We start from the raw sequence: 17,412 nt of genomic DNA on the forward strand, positions 1-17,412 counted from the left end.
CCTGTTTCGTAACTGGCATTCTTCGAGATGTGTTGCTCCTATCTATTCCACAGTAGGTGTGCGTGCTCGCCACGTGCACCGGTGTCGGAAGTTTTTCCCTTAGCAGCATCCATAGTGGGGGAGGACCGCTGCGACCCCTGGAGTGGCGCCGACATATCGTGCCATAAAGGGGGCTGCGTGCTCCCCCAACCCTTAGTTCCTTCTTGCCAGACAACTCCGACAGAGGGGAAGGAGGGTGGGATGTGGAATAGACAGGAGCAACACATCTCGAAGAACGCCAGTTACGGAACAGGTAACTGTCCTTTCTTCTTCGAGTGATTGCTCCTGTGTATTCCACAGTAGGTGACTCCAAGCTATACGAAGGTGGGTAGGAGTTCTAAATGATAAGTGTTAAGGGTTACCCGGGCAGAGCACCGCCCTACCAAACCCGGCGTCATCCCTTGCTTGGGAGACGATCACATAGTGCGATGAAAAAGTGTGGACAGAGGACCACGTAGCAGCCCTGCAGACGTCCTGAATAGGGACATGAGCCACATAGGCTGCTGACGAGGCCTGGGCTCTCATCGAGTGCACCTTGACAATAGAAGGTGGGGGAACCCCAGCCAGTTCATAACACATGCATATGCACAAGGTGATCCAGCGGGAGATCCGCTGGGTGGAGATCGGTTGCCCTTTCCTGCGCTCGGCCGTAGCAATGAAAAGCTGAAGGGATTTCCGGAATGGCCTCATTCGGTAAATGAGTAAAAGGCCAGCGCCCTACGCATATCTAGCATGTGTAGGCGTCGTTCCTCATTGGAGGAATGGGGCTTAGGACACAGAACTGGCAGAAAAATGTCCTGGTCCATATGAAACGCCGAGACCACCTTCGGCAAGAAGGCCGGGTGTGGGCGAAGCTGGACCTTCCCCTAATGGAAAACAGTGTACGGGGGTTCAGAGGTCAGGGCCCCAAGTTCCGACACCTGAGGGGCTGAGGTGATAGCCACCAAAAACGTCACTTCCTCCGATAAGTGGGACCAGGAGTACGTGGCCAGAGGCTCAAAGGGTGGCCCTGTGAGGTGTGACAATACCAGGCTCAGGTCCCACGGTGGGACCGGGGGTCTAGCATAAGGGAACGCTCTGTCCAAACCCTTTAAAAACCTGGAAGTCATAATGGTGGGAGAACACGGACTGTCCCGCCACCGGAGGGTGGAAGGCTGAGATGGCCGCCAGGTGCACCCTGATCGAGGAGGGGGCCAACCCTTGGGTCCTAAGGGACAGGAGGTAGTCCAGGACCAGCTGGAGTGGAGCAGACACGGGGGAGGAACCTCTCTTCCTCGTCCATATAGAAAACCAATACCACTTAGCCAGGTAGGATCTCCGTGTGGACGGCTTCCTGTTCTCAAGCAGGACCCGTCTAACAGCCTTGGTACACCTCCCCCTCCTCCGCATCTAGCCACGGAGCAGCCACGCTGTCAGGTGGAGCGGGGCCAGGTTGGGATGGAGGAGACGACCTCCCTCCTGTGAGAGGAGGTCCAGGCGGAGCGGCAGCCTGCGAGGGGAGGCCGCCAATAGTTGTAGTAGGGTCCCGTACCAGTGCTGACGGGCCCAATCCGGGGCTATCAGGATAATCCTTGCCCCGTCTGATTTCACCTTCTGTAGGACCCTGTCTATGAGGGGAAAAGGCATACATCAGGGGCCCCAACCAATTGAGCAGGAACGCGTCCGTCATGGCCCCGTCGCCCTCTCCCACCCTGGAGCAGAACCTGGGACACAGGCGATTTTGGGCAGTGGCGAACAGGTCTACCTGGGGAGGTTGAGTGCCCATCCACTCTGCTACCTCGCTGTGTAGGGACCACTCATGGCTGTTGCGAGAACACTCTGCTCAGGTGATCCGCGAACATATTGCTCTCGCCAGGTAGGTGGAACGCTCGGAAGAGGATGTCGTGGGCTATACAGAACTCCCACAGGAGCTGGGCTTCCTGGCATAAGGCCTTGGAGCGTGTGCCCCCTTGCCTGTTGATGTAATACACAGCGGTTGTATTGTCCGTGAGGACTCTGACCATTTGCCCCTGTAAGCGCTGGCGGAAAGCCACGCACGCCAGGCACACTGCCCTGAGTTCCCGGACATTTATGTGCAGGGTCAGTTCCTTGGGTGACCACATATTCTGGGTCCTGAAGTCCCCCACATGGGCTCCCCAGCCCAGGTCCGAGGCATCCAACACTAGATCTAGCGACAGAGAGGGCTCTCGAAGGGGGATACCCTGGAGCATGTTGCTCGGGAGGGACCACCACCCAAGGTGGCTCTGGAAAATACACTCTTTCCTGAAATGTCACTACCTATCTGGAGTTTGTGCTTCAGGAAAAGTTTGCATCTATCAACACCTGTGATTGGGTCGGAATTCTTAAGGGATTTAAAAGAATGCTGCATTAGCCTCCACATGGCTTGGCTGATTATGACTGCATGCAAAAACATTTAATTCCATGGCCACCCCCCTTTAAACCCTCTCCCCCCAGCACATTTCTGGATGCACTTTCAAACCGCAGGCAAATCTGGAACAAATACTTTTGTCATGTACAGACTGCATGGACTAACTTTACCTGAAATGGACTAGATTTGCAAACGGAACACTTTCCACCTCCTCCCCACCACAGCTTACCATTTCCACATGGCTCATTACATCACTGAGTAGCTACAGAACAGCATATTTACAGGTATGGCAGTGTAAAGTAGTTATTTTTAAGAAATGGGAATGCCCTAGCAAAAATCGGTGCCCTTTCAGTCAAAAAATCAATTTTAAGGATTTTTATTGTTTGCATTTCCTGGTCGTCATTTTGAGCTCTATGTGGTGGGGAGTAGGGAGAGTCATGCCACTGGGATACATTCTGCCATTAGAGGGTAAATGCTACTAGCTGGGGCTTCTAATAAGTTTTGCATAGAATGGAAATCCCTCCCATTCCGATATTAATAAACATTATAATGGAGCCACAAACTTACCAGGCTCCAGGGCGGTTTCTGTCCCATCTGTGTCTCCTGCAGGCTCCGCAGTGGCCTGTTTCTCAAGAGGGCATCAAACAGCTCCTCTGAGTACAACTCCAGGATGTGCTGCAGAGACTCCTGTGGGACTGGTTTCAGTAAGAGTCATTTCACTGGCATCACTCTGCACCTGCTGCTGGCTCCCATCACTCCCCATGCTGTATTTTGGGGCCAGCGGGGTGCCATCTTGGCTGACCAGGTCATCATGCATCATTGATGGCTCTGCGCTTGGCATCCTGTCAAACGCCTCACAAAATGTGCACTATGTCGGTGAGTTGCCTGAGGTGAAGCTCTGGTCCCTGGTTTTCCTGCACTCACTCTTGAGATGCTTCATCTGCTCCCTAAACTTGTCACCAGTCCGGTATATTTGTAATGCTGACAGTATCTTCCCTATTTGTTGGTATGAACGATCGTTCCTGATACTCTTACTAAAATCCATTGTTTTGCTTGCCTTGCACCAGAGATTTACTAAAATCTGGATGTGCTCGCATGACGACGAAGCAGTGCGCTTTGCAGAAAGCTTATTCTGTTCAGTCTCCATTGCAAACACTGAAGGTTCTCTGATGGTGTATTTGCAACTCAGCGGTCAGAAGGCAATGCAAGGGTTAATGCTGACTCACTGAACTGCTGCATTACAGCAATGGGGATTGCTTCTGCTTTCACTGGAGTCAACTGGAGATTCTTGGGATAGAGAGAACAAAGGAAGTGGCCCCTGGGATTGTTGGATACTTTTTGGTGGACCCTCAGAATCTGAGTCGGGGGTGGAGGGCTGTCTCTACACTGCAAAGTAATAGGGCTCAAAGCCTGGGTCCCAGCTTGACTCAGACCCTCCATACCCGCAGAGTCCTAGGACCCTGGGTCCGAGCCCATGTCTGAGAGATGTGTGTGTAGATGGAAGGGGGGATTTGGACTCAAGCCCAAGTCTGAGCCAAAGCTTACATTGCAGTATAGACATACCTTAAATGCTTAAGTCAGTTTGCAAAATGGGACTTAGGACCCTAAGTAACTTAAGCTCTCTTGAAATTTTTACCTCCTGTCTAGTTTCATAATGTTGGCAATGAAGCTTCTACCATTTCCCTTAGGAGACCACTGATTAGCCTACAGACCTCATCTTCATTAAGCTTTCCAAATATTCCATCTACATTTTCCTTTTCTTAGTTTTACCCCATTAAACCTAACTGAACGTGGGGGGGGGGAGGAAGTATCACATTAAATTCCTCTCCCTCCTTGGTATATTAATACCATCAAAATATCTGTAGACCAGGGACATCTTGGAATGAGCAGAGAAACAGTTGCACCTCTGTTTCTGCAGCCTTGCTGGATAAAATCACATCCTCAATATATGCAACAGCAACCTAAACAGAGTACTGTGCTGAAAGAATAGTAAATTCAGGAAAAGAAATGGGAACTGCTAAACTTGTATGTCTTGGTATCTTCACCTGCAAAAAAGATAATTTCCGGTTCCAGTTTGAAAAGGAAATTATATTATTTATTTGCATTATAGCAAATAATATAATGGCAGGTGCTCCCCTGTGCTAGGCACTGTACAAGCATATAAAAAAGACAGTCTCTGCCCCAAAGAGCTTATTACTAGTTTTGTTTTTTAAAAATACAATACACACAGAGTACTGAAGTAAACTGCACTTCTTTCATTAGTGATCATGATTTGGTAGGGTGACCAGATAGCAAATGTGAAAAATTGGGGGGGGAGGGGGGAGGCAATAGGTGCCTATATCAGAAAAAGTCCCAAATATCGGGACAGTCCCTATAAAATCGGGACATCTGGTCACCCTATGATTTGGTGTATTGAACATTTTACTATGCTACCAGGCAGTAATTCAACATAATTCTATCTAGCATTGATAGTTGCTGCAACACGATGAGAACATAAACCTTTGACTGCTAGGAAGATGAAAGGTGTCACTGTTGAATTCTACAAGTAAATGTGGGATTTTGCAAACTACAAACAAAAAACACAAAAGGCTAAGGTTTTTAAAAAACAGGATCCTAGTTAGTCTCTTATCTCCATATTTAGACACCTGTCTGAGTTTGAAACTAAGCATGCAACTCCTTCTACTGAGCTCAGTTGTAGTTTGTGGCTGCTCAGCACTTTCAATAATCAAACAGCTGTCTAAACACGGGGTTAGGAGATTACCTTTAGGCTCTTATCTTTCAAAATCTTGGCCTAAACCTAAGATGGAAGAAGCTACAATCCAAACAGAAGTATTCTTTGCAAAAGTATTCTCTTTGCTACATTGCTCAAAATGTCAACATACACTTTAATTACAATTATACAATCGTTTGACCTTGTGCAGCTTTCGATCTCCTTTTTCAGCCGTGTCCTCCATTTCAGGGCATGGGTAAAAGCCAGGAAATGGTGTGAACGGGTTAGCCTTTGGCCTGCATGAGCCAGAGAAAGCACCCATCAAACTATTAATGCTTCGAAGGGAAGAAATCACATGTGGGGGAAGGGCTGGATCGATCAAGAGGTCTGATACCACGTTGCGAGCCTCATTTAGTACTGAAAGATCAACTCCACTTCCACTGCCAGCATTCTAAAATAGAGGGAAATATTGTAAATCACTAATTTAATTATACACTTGGTATATAAAATATTAACAAAATCTCTAACTCTCATAATTCACATTAAAACGAGAGGGAATCAATCGTATAAACATTTCTCTTTAATGTATAAAAAAAAGCATCCATACAACATCATAGCTTTTATAACAATATATTTTCAGAGAAACAAATTAACTGTGAATCTGTCAAAATCAGGCCCATATAAATATTGCATAGTGTTCTCAAAACTTACCTGAGTCAATACAAACAAGTCTTCCAGGAATTAATTATGTCAACATATTCTTATGTGAAAAATCATTTTACATCATTACAAAGCGATTTAGATTTCAGGATTTTTAAACATTTAGTCCCCTCCTTGGTCAAGGAAAGATGAATGGAAGCTACCTCACTAACTTCAGCCATACCATCAGGGCGTACTTTGGAATTGAGCAAGAGTTGTCAGTTTTGCTTTCATTCTCTTTTTAACAATAAAAATCGGGCATTTCTTCCCTTAATTAAGCATGTACATAATGTCCAATATTGTTGGGAAGAGTATATCCTAAGACTCTTCAATTACACTTAATTTTTTTTTCAGTTGGCACAATTTAATTTTTATAGCAGCACATTTTCCAGTGAATAGCAAGCTGCCAAAAAGAAGCTTAAGATCATATGATATTTTTACAATTGTAAGTTTATTTTATTAATAAAGTTGATGAAGTTAATAACATTCAATTCATTTTTGTGTAATGGGCAAAAAATGGAGACTCTCGCAAGCCCAAAATAAAATGAAATTATATTCCACCTTTAATTCAGGTTTTGGGTCAATAGATAAGCAATGTATACATTTCCTTAATTTTTCAGTACTTTTATTTGATGGCTAGTCTGCCCAATCTCTCAAAATTGTATTTCAGTTTCATTTCAAGGCACAAAACAAAAAAGTTTTTGATGCTGCATCTTATCTACAAACATTAACAAACATTATAAACATTCATAGTAATACTTATACATGATATTTAAATTATTTGTCTCCTACAAATGATGCTAAAAAGTACACTTTTTTATTATATGCATTGTAGTGTTGTCTAAAGGCGTCAACTAGGTCAAGGCCAGATGTGGTAGGCACAGTAAAAACATGCAGGTAAATGAAAGTCTGTGCCCCAAAGAGGTATGTTTCTGCATTTAAGGTTCAGAAGCCCAAAAATGATTCAGGCTTCTCAAATTAAGTTTGAAACCACAATAACCAATTGCAGTGTATACTTTTGTGCCTTCTAACCCCTCAATTATCGCTTTTCAAAGTTTACACCAGAGATGTACAAACAGTATGAACCATCATACATGGCATCAAAAGCAAATTTTCTTTTAAAAAGAAGTCAGCTGGGATGTTCTCAACTGGTGGCCCTTAATCACAAAACATATCACTCTCCAGTAAGTTCTACTTTCTGCACACTTAGCCTCCATCAACCTAGAACATAAACTATAATTACCGGTACTATTTGTATTTCAGAAACACTCAACATCCACAATGAAACTCTTTGAGTGTGCAGACTCAGAGATGAAGAATCAGCAAATTAAGGCAATTTGAAGAAAGGTCTATGTAGAACTAAGAAGCGAGTGAACAGTGGCTAATGAAATTCAGTGTCTTAAAATATGAAGTAATTCATATGTGTAGAACCAACAAAAGGGAATACATAGACTTAATCTGTGACATTATTAAAAGATACTGTTCATCTACTATTTAAAAAAAATATTCAAAGCATAAAAAAGATGACAGGAAGGGCTGCAAGATTTATTTCCAGCATTGGTAGATTGTCCTGTTAGGAAACCAGTAAGGAATTGAATTTGTTTACTCTGGAAATAATGTACTTGTAAGGTGACTCAAATTTCATATGAAGGCCACAAAATGGATGGACATGAACTAACATTCAGAAATGAGAAGCTTTAACTTCATATTAGAATGCTTTCTCTTTACAAATAATTTAGAGTATGGAATCAGAAGTCAAAGAAAGCAAATAACGCTACAAGCAACAAGAAATTTAGAATTGGAATTAATGATTCCTGGAAATACCTGAACTGAGTAACAGAACAGAGGAACAAAGAAAAGAAAAATAAGTAGTGAGAACGTATTTGCAAAAATTCAGAGGACAAGGAATTCTGAGGTGACATTTAATATCTTTTCTTATTTTTCCTCTTCCAAAAAAGAATAGCTTTTTCGATCTCCTCTGCTTAAAAAATAAAAATCAAATTAAAAAACTTTGTCATAATTATCACTGTAAATATTTGTGCATTTTCTGACTTTGGACTTGTGAGGGAAAGTTAGTCTGCCCTAATATTTAGTTAAGGTGAGATTTTCTAAAAAATATAGTTTAAGCATAAATCACTTTGTGTACTTTTATATAGTAGTATAGCTTATTCAGTAAAACCTATACAATAACTAATAGTTAGGATCAAAAATTAGCAGTCCACTTAGTGAGTGGCACACTAGCGGGGATGGGGAGTAAATTTATGCCCCAGATTGCAGCAGACTAAGTGTTCCTATAGACAAGCCCTAAGAAGTTGTATTGGTATGTTCCTAGTACCACTCACTTCTGAGGTGAAAGCATGGTGGTTTTAAAATAAGGTCTTGAGAGCAGAAGAATTAAGCAGAGGAAAACGGATAACCATGCGGCAGAAAAACTTTGCCTAGCAACATATGAACTTGGAATAAGAGGCAGTTCCTAAATATAATCCAGTGAATTGGATATACTGCACCAAAAAGGATATACTTACCTGTAATTCTGTTTCCTAAGACATATTTGACAGGATTATCACTCTTGGGTCTCATCTTCCTAGCATAAGACAGAGTAGATCTCCTTGGTCCTAAATGAAGCAGTAGAGAGCCTATATCTGCTAGGTGCTTTTCTCTTGAGGGAAAGTGATCAGGGACAGAATTTAAAGCGATGTCCCTTGAGAAATTTCCCTAATCCTCAGAGCTGTTGGCAACAAATCAGCCAGTTTTATAGGCCCTCTTTCTAGGAGGGCTTTGATAATACTCTGGCAGAAACACAGGTGTTGCAGAAAGAGGAGGAGGAATAAACTGAGACTGAGGAGAGAGGAATGGAGTATTGCAGACCTTGGGGCTAGTATATTGCCAATGGCTCTAATCTAAAGAGAGGAATCTCTTGGCTAGGACAGCAGCTATGGTGGTTGAATGAATATTGGTAGGAGCTAAAGTAGCTGAATGTGTGTTCCAGAAGAAATGAACATGAGAAAGTTAGAAATTATCAAAACGAAGCCTAAGAGTGACACAAACCAGACTTGAGTAAAATATGCTGGCAATGTGGACCTGTGTGACTGCACAGCATATGGAAATCTTATCAAATGAACGGTAGTTAAACATTTGGCTAAAATATAAAAGGGGAGACACCAATTAACTAGTAAAAAGGGAAAAGAAAATTGCCTGTACATTAGTAGGATATGATCAGTTTATTCCTAGAAATGATGACTTAGGCCTGTTCAAGCAGAACAAATCCCAGGATAATGTCTGGGTGTTGGAACTAACGATAGGGGGACTTCCTGTAAAGTTCAAAGTAGAAACAGGACTAAAGGCCAATGTTTGCCTATGAGACTATGGTCACTCTTCTTATATATCAGGGGTGGCCAAACCATGGCTTGAAAGACACATGCAGCTCTTTTACAATTAAAGTGCGCTTGCGGAGCCCCCCCACACCTCCCCACCATTCTTCGCCTATCAGACTGGGCGGGAGGGGTTCCCTGTTGGGAGGCGGGGGCCTAGGGGCTTCTGCCTAGCAGGGAGGCAGGGCTAGGGGCTTCTGCCCCACAGGAGGCACTTGCAGGGCAGAAGCCCCACTGCAGGGCAGAAGCCCAAGCCCTAGCCAACACGCCTGGCTCTTGAACTTCTGAAGATTATTGTATGCGGCTTGGAGGGTCTGTAAGTTTGGCCACCCATGTTATACATACAAAAAATATAAAACTACAAGAATTAGCTGACTTTGAACATCAAGTCAGAAGAAAGGTTATGAGTTCTAAACTGGTCACCTCACAATATGGTTTTATACAATTTGACACCACCAAGTTAAAGAGAGTCACTGGGTAAAAACTGTCTTTGGATTTCTCAGCAATAGAAACAAATAGCTTAGGAAAATTCCTGAATGGTTTTGTTCTACTTAAGTCAAAAAACAGAGCTCAGAGAACATCTAGAGCACAATTTCACAACCCGAGGTCACAACCTAAAATTGGGGCCCCGGAATGTATCAAAGAGTCATGGGGTGGGGTCCTGCCCCTCAGGAACACAGGAGGCCCTTTGGGGTGGGTGTTGCAGATCGTATTCCGCAAACACACACATACAGCCTGCAGAGGCAGCCCTGATCCCACAGAGCTGGCTGGGCTCATCCCTGGCTCCTGGCATTGTGACTTGGTGCTCAGGGTTACAGCATCACTCAGGTTTGGTCCAGCTGCCGTTCTGTCATGATGACAAGGAGCTGCATGGACCAAATGTGAGTGAGTGGTGCTATGACCGCATGCACCAGGTTGCAACGCATGGCTGGCTCCCAACAGTGGGGCTGGACCAAACCTGAGCAGCACAGCAACCTCAGAAGTCACAATGGCTGGAGTGGGGAGCAAAGCCCAGCCAGCCCTGTGGGACAGCAGCCACCTCTCTGGTATGCGTGGTGTACTTATTTAGTACTTATTATGTTAATATGTATATTGTATATCGCGGGTAAGAAATATTTAGTAAGCCAGAATTGTTTTGCATTAAAGCTATTTACTGGATTTGGACAGGCCATCAAGGTTTACAAATGAGTCCTGAGCCCAAAAAGATTTAGGCCTGGTCTATACTACCCGCCTGAATCGGCGGGTAGAAATCGACCTCTCGGGGATCGATTTATCGCGTCCCGTCGGGACGCGACAATCGATCCCCGAATCGGCGCTCTAACTCCACCAGCGGAGGTGGTAGTAAGCGCCGCCGACAAAAAGCGGCAGAAGTCGATTTTGCCGCCGTCCTCACAACGGGGTAAGTCGGCTGTAATACGTCGAATTCAGCTACGCTATTCACGTAGCTGAATTTGCGTATCTTAAATCGACTCCCCGCTGTAGTGTAGATGTACCCTCAGTTATAATCACTGATCTAGAGTATGTAACACAGCCTCACCCTTGGATGAATGTGGCTTTGTGAAAAAACAGGTAAGTGTATAGTCTGATTTAAGTGGAAATCAGAGTTCACTTTGGGGAGAAATTTAGAGTGTGGTCAGAGTGTAAGCTTATCTCTGTTAAAAAAAAAAAAAATCACACAGCGGGATGGCAGACCATCCACAGCCACTTTCGAAGACCACAAAGGTGGAGTCTTGCAAATGGGATCACCAAGGTACATGAAGCCATGTGACCTAAAATCCAAAGACAAGTCTTCACTTTAGTATGTATGCTATTCTGAAACTGATTAATCAATTCTAGCATGTTGCTGAATTTAGTCTATGGCAGTTATTCTTAAGCCACTGTGGAGTTCGTTACAGCCCCAATAAATTCTACCTTTTGAGCTGGGATTAACTGAGACTTCTCCTTGTTTATTCAGTCCCAGTCTGCAGAACAGATGAATGATGTATTGAACACTGTTTATTACCTGCTTGGGAAAAGACCCCTTCACCAACGAATAATCTTGATCACTGCTTTTCAACTTGTGGATCATGTCCCCTGCAGGTCCCAAAAGGCAAGTGGTAGGTCACAAGGTGTTAAATTTTATTATAGCCAAAGCAAAAAATTTCACTCCTCTGCTACTTACCCTGACCCTTCAAGGTCAAGTGTTATCCGTCAATCTCTCCAAATACACACACAAACCAATTCTATAGGCTTATTGCTATCGCAATGGATACATTTATTATAAGAGTAAAAAAAAAAAGTAAGGGGGTCACACAAATGTTTGATTTCAGATGAGGCTGAAAAACACTGGTCTAGGTACAAGTAAACCAACACATTCCTTTTCCCAACATGTGCTGCTACCCCTGCCAGAAATTTCACGAAGGTTCTCAGTGTCATCGACAACCCAAAAGGAAGGACTCTATAGATGACGTGCATTTTATCCCACTGCAAAATGAAAATATTTCCTGTTTGCTGGCTGGCTGGAATGTGTCTTGTAGATTGAAAGCTGCAAATCAACTTACAGGATCTAGGGAAGTAGTATGGAGAACAGGATTACCATTTGAAATTTGAACTGGCAAACAAAAGACTTTCTCAGGTCTAAAATTGAACATGATTTCTTAGGAACTAGAAAATATTGGGAATAGAACCCTTTTCCTCCAATACTGAAGGGGAACCTCCTCTATAGCACTGAGAGCCAGCAAAGGTTGAACCTCCTCCCGCTGAAGGAGACTTTTATGAGAAGGGTCTCTAAAGAGGTGGGTTAGGGGTAGGAATTTCTTGGAATTGCATAGAGTGACCTCTCTGAATTATTTCCAGTACATATTATTGTGGTATTATTCCTCCTGGAATGGTCCCAAAAAGGGGTAGGAAAAGTGAAAAGATCTTCCAGGGTTGGTTGGCAGCACTCAATATACATGTTAAAATGACTGCACTTGGAGCCATACAACACCTTAGCATTCATCTTAGTAAATGTTGACAAAGGTCTCCTCTTACAGAATCACCCTTTGTTCTTAGAGAAATCTGATGTTCTCTGATAATGGAGTAGTGGCAGATTGCTATGCAGTAGTGCAAGTAGAATTCATTTCTTACCGGTATGCTGCACTCATGGGAGGGACACAAAGGGGGAGGGCACCAGCTAAGGGGGGGGGGGGCATGTGGCCTCCCCACGTGACTCCACCCCGCCCCGCACCCAGCCCGGGCCCCCAGGCTCTCCCCATCCCCTCTCCATGATCCATCTCACATTACCGGTGGGGGGGGGAGGAGGGGTCTCCATCCTCCTCCTGCACCAGACACTTCTGAACTGCAGGGCTCTCTGGAACCGCAGCAGCAAAAAGAGCAGAATGTGGGCTCTTCCAGCACGGGTGTACTGCCCCCCAGACCTAGAGCAGCACAGCTGCTTTTTTTTTTTTTTTTTTTTGGTGGTGGTGTTCCGCTCCGGCTGCCCTGTAGGGGGCAGCGGCGCAGAGGATGGGAGCGCCCTGCAGCAAGCCCGGCAGGGCAGCCCACGTCCTTCCCTCCCAGCCGACCGGAGCAGCGCAGAGTCCTCCCAGCAGGCGGCGGGGCCGCGTGGCAGCGCCCCGCGGAAGCCCTGGCTGCCCCCCTTCTCTCTCTCTCTCCCCCCTCATTCCCTCCCCCCGCTAGCTGGGGCACATCTGCAGCGCAGGGAGTCCCCCTGCACCCGCGCTCCGGCCAAGCCGCAGGTTTTTTTTGCTTTGCCATTCTGGCCGCCGTTGTTTTTGTTGTTGTTGCTGCTGCTTGGGGCGGCCAAAAAGCCAGAGCCGGCCCTGCCTCTGGCAGGGCTGCTGTATAGACCCCTGACAGCAGACACAGCTGCGTGGAAGGGCTGGGGATGGTAAAGCCATGCCAGAGAAGCTGCTGTCGCTGGCATGGGGTCACCCGGCAGTCCCACTTTCTGCTCCTCCTGTGTCTTTCCAGTACGGAGTACCAGCTATAAATATCTCACTGGTATGGCGTACCATACTGCCCTACTTGCACTGCTGCTATGATGAGACTGTTTATTCTTGTACTGGGAAGTTGAAATACATAGTGCCCATAATGTAACTCAAGAATGCTTCAACAAATGTAACGACTCCACAGTTTTGTAACTGAACAGATGATTTCCTTCAAAAGGAAGGTCTTCTAGTGTAGTTTGAACCTTCTTTAGCAATCCAAATGCCTAGAGCCATGATATGCTGCATGATGATTGCTGTCAATCACAAAGCTATATCTGAAGCATCAACTGAGGCCTGTAGTGTGGTCTTCAGTATTAATGGACCCTCCAAGATTTAAATTCTTCCCTAGAGTCAGAAGAAAGTTTTTTGAGAAACTTGGCAACCTTGTTCCGCACACGGAAATCATAACGTGAACGAAGGGTCTGATAATTCACTATGCAAAACTGAAGGCTAGCTGACTAATAACTCTTTTTCCTCAGAAGGTCCAATCTTTTTGACTCCTTTTCCTTTGGAGTAGTCCTAAAATACTGATATTTTGACTTCTCTTGTGCCATGGTCACAACTAAAGACGACAGAGGAGGATGAATGTAGAAAATATTCAAAGCCTTCTAAAGGAACCGTATCGTTTTTTTCAAAATTTGTAGAGGTTGGTGGTACAGAGGCTGGAGTCTGACATAACTACGTCTTCATTTATATTGCACAAGCCCCTCTATACTGGATGTATGTAATAAGTTCAACAATTTATGCTCTTTCTCTTGGACAGGCTGAACTGCATTTCCACAACTTCTGCCACTCTGTAAGTCATTCCACAATCATCTGACGAAGACATCGGGGGGGGGGGGGGAGCCACAGCCTCATCTGGTGACTGTGTCCTGGGACAGCTTCAGGAACTTGTTGAGGTATATATTCACAGAATCTGATGTGGAGAAGATTTCAGTCAGCAAAATGAGTACTTTTCTGTTATAGCTGCTGTTGCCAGGGAGAAGGAGATCTAGCTCTGGAACCAGAAGCTGAAGAATGCTTAAATGTAGGGTATGAGCCCAATGGATACCAGTCAGGCCAAGCAGTTTGTCCTTATGGGTATGCCAGGGCGGACGTATCCATTGGGAGCATTTGAACTAACATGCCTATATTTACCCATACACCTGACCTGACTCTCAAATAAATAAGTCAGTCAGTCATGAGAGGTATCCCAAAGGCTAAGAGCTTGAAACACCTCCACTAATAGAAGATAAAGAAGAATATCCATCTTCTTCTAAGGGATCTGCTTGCAAGGCAATCTGAGAATTACCCCCTGAAGGGGGCTTACCACCATAACTCCCATGTGACTTAAAAAGCATCTCCTGATTAACAGAAACCTCTAATAAGTGGGAGTTAGGTTGCATGGAAATAGTCAAATCATTGTGTGCCATATGCTTCGGCACCAGGTGGTGCTGTGGCATAGGCTGGCCTGGTAATTACAAACCCCACGCTGGGGATACTAATACCAGCAGCAGTAGCACTGCTGCCAGAGGAGTCAGAACTGGGATTACTGAAGCAGCAGCAACTGGCTTCAAATACACAGGGCCTGACAGCTGCTGTGCTGAGACTGTCTGCACTGAGCAAATCAACACTGCAGAAGATTGTAAGTGTGCCAGCATCTGAGGCACATGATCAGAGCTGGTCTACATGTTTTACCGCCCCAGATAGAAAATGATTTTTGTGCACCCTTCCCCCCGTTCCCATCCCCCAGCAAAAGGCATAAGCAAACACACACACACACACACACACACACAAAACCAGCTCTTTCTTTTGGAGGAAGTCTTGCCAGGAAATCTTCCTCTGCACTCCTGAGGAGTGATGCTTGTCCCTGCTCACAGCTGCAATGGCAGGAGTGACCAGAGTCCCAGAAGTTAAGGCAGTTGCTGAGGCACTTTTCACTGTGGACTATGCCCGACTAGTGGGGTCCTGTCTCCCATCTAGTTCAGAGACTAGCCTCGTACCTTTCTTTAAAAGGAATAACTTCTTCCTATTATTCCTAGATTTAGCTGTCCTTTCAGTAAGGGCTTTACGATCCTTACATGTCTCTCTTACACAGCTCTTCCCTAAATGGTCAAGACAGCGTACATGTGTGTCACTAATGGTCATAACTACCCAACAAGACTCATGAAATTTAAGACCCAGGGGTCTTAGTCCCAACAGAATGTCAGATGCCCCTGTACAGGGCAGAAAAACTAAATAAAGCTAAAACCTACTAAATCTAAATAACCAATAAACTATTTATAAAAAAACGAATCAAATATGTGACTGGGGAAAAAAGTGGACAGTACAGCTGGATCTCAGTTCCAGCAAAGAGCAGTGGAAAGGAACTGAGGGTTGGCTTGTCACTCTGCCCCCTTTATACCTTTGAAGGAAGAGAGGGGCTCAAGGTCATCAAGGGAGCAGGTGCAACCAATGGACGCTGCTGGCTAAAGCATTCTGATATCCAGTGCATGGGGTGAAAGTACACCATAAGTGGAACACACAGACAAATGCTTGAAAAAAACCTCAGATTTCACCAATCCTGATAAGAGGCAGAGCAGCATATGAGGTGCGGAATCTAACCTGCTCAACTGACATTCTAGCAATAACTGACCTTTATCACCACGGAAAGCCTGATTGCCAGATACAAAGATGTATTGCAGACTTTGGGGAACTTGAGTAACAGCATCATACACATACAGCTTACTTGTTGTCTGCAGATGTTGGAAGATATCCTTAAGCCTATCTAGAACAATGAAAGGTACTCTGCACAAAAGTATAGAAAATAGATTTGTAAGCAGAGTTCAGGGACTCGAACTGGTTTAATAGCCTTGTGATTACATAGAAGAATGGCACACGGTGGAGATGTCTGGACTCATGGGCCTGAAAGTCAGTACACACAGACAACAGCACATCATATTCATTACACAGTACTTTGAGTTGTGTATCAGGAAAGACAATAGTCTCCACCTGATACTATTCTTGATTAACAGAATGGAAGTTGGCAGATAAGGTTGGATAAGTTGTGTATCTACACACTCAATAACCCTATGGGGAACATACCATTTTTGCCACCTGCCATGTGGAATCAAGTCTGCAACCAGGTATTCCAGCAGAAACATCAGGAGATCTTTGGCCATATTCAAGGAATTATTATAGCAATTATATTATCATTATGGCAGAGACAACAGAGCTGCATAACCAAATCTTGCACCCAGCTGATAGGAATGGCATATACCAAAAAATGTCAAGTTCAAGAAAGAAACAGTTCAATTCTAAACTTTGTGAACAGGGGCTGCTAACAAGGAGTTTCGCAACGGAGTTTGGAAGAGGAGTGGGAAGGGGGCAAGGTTCACTTGCTGTTCTTTAAAACCTGTAAATTAAACTACATTCACAACTTCTTGATTTAAACAAAACCCTTTCATTAACTAGGTAGCTGCAGGAGACAATGCAGGCAGAAGCCCAGCAGCAGAGTGGGGGCTATTCAGTTTATTACACGGAGTGCAGCATGTATGATTACCTGTCCTGTGGGCGGGTGGCGTATGTGCATTTGGTGCAAGGTGCTCCTGGCCCTCAGAGACCGCGTATGGGTTTTGGAGGCCAGGGTGGCGGAACTGGAGGAGCTAAGGGAGGCAGAGAGGTATGTTGATGAGGCTTTCCGGAACCCTGTAGAATTGTCCCACCTGCAGTCAGACAGCCCCTGCGCTATTGAGGAGGATGAAAGGCCCAGGGAAGCACAGCAGTCAACGGGAGCAGAGGGAAACCTTCCCATAGTTGGGACCCTCCTTCCAGATGGTGTTAGGGTATCCTCTCGCACTGAGGTTACCTCTCCGGGGAGGGAACTCCAGTCACTAGGAAAAGGCAGGTGTTAGTAATGGGAGATTCAATCATTAGAAACATAGATAGCTGGGTTTGTGATGACCGGGAGAACCGTATGGTGACTTGCCTGCCTGGTGCGAAGGTTGTGGATCTCTCAACGCATTTGGATAGACTTATGTGTAGTGCTGGGGAGGAGCCAGTGGTTGTGGTACATGTAGGTACCAATGACATAGGGAAGGGTAGGAGAGACGTCCTGGAGGCCAAATTTAGGCTGTTAGGGAAGAGACTGAAATCCAGGACCTCTATGGTGGCATTCTCAAAAATGCCACAAGTTCCATGAGCAGGGCCAGGAAGGCAGGCAGAGCTTCAGAGTCTCAATGCATGGATGAGACGATGGTGTAGAGAGGAGGGGTTTAGATTCATTAGGAACTGGGG

At 45.0% G+C, this 17,412-nt stretch overlaps 1 protein-coding gene across 1 annotated transcript in view; it reads right to left on the reverse strand.

Annotated features, from left to right (window-relative positions):
- The window catches only part of PDE3B (phosphodiesterase 3B), a 287,524-nt gene that overhangs the window by 107,274 nt on the left and 162,838 nt on the right, over positions 1-17,412 (reverse strand). Inside the window, exon 3 of the mRNA XM_034770132.1 lies at positions 5,320-5,568. Within this exon, the coding sequence (XP_034626023.1) occupies positions 5,320-5,568 (249 nt within the window). The remainder of the gene's footprint in view (positions 1-5,319; positions 5,569-17,412) is intronic.

This window comes from Trachemys scripta, chromosome 4 (genome assembly GCF_013100865.1).
Source record: "Trachemys scripta elegans isolate TJP31775 chromosome 4, CAS_Tse_1.0, whole genome shotgun sequence".
NCBI classification, from domain to species: Eukaryota; Metazoa; Chordata; order Testudines; family Emydidae; genus Trachemys; species Trachemys scripta.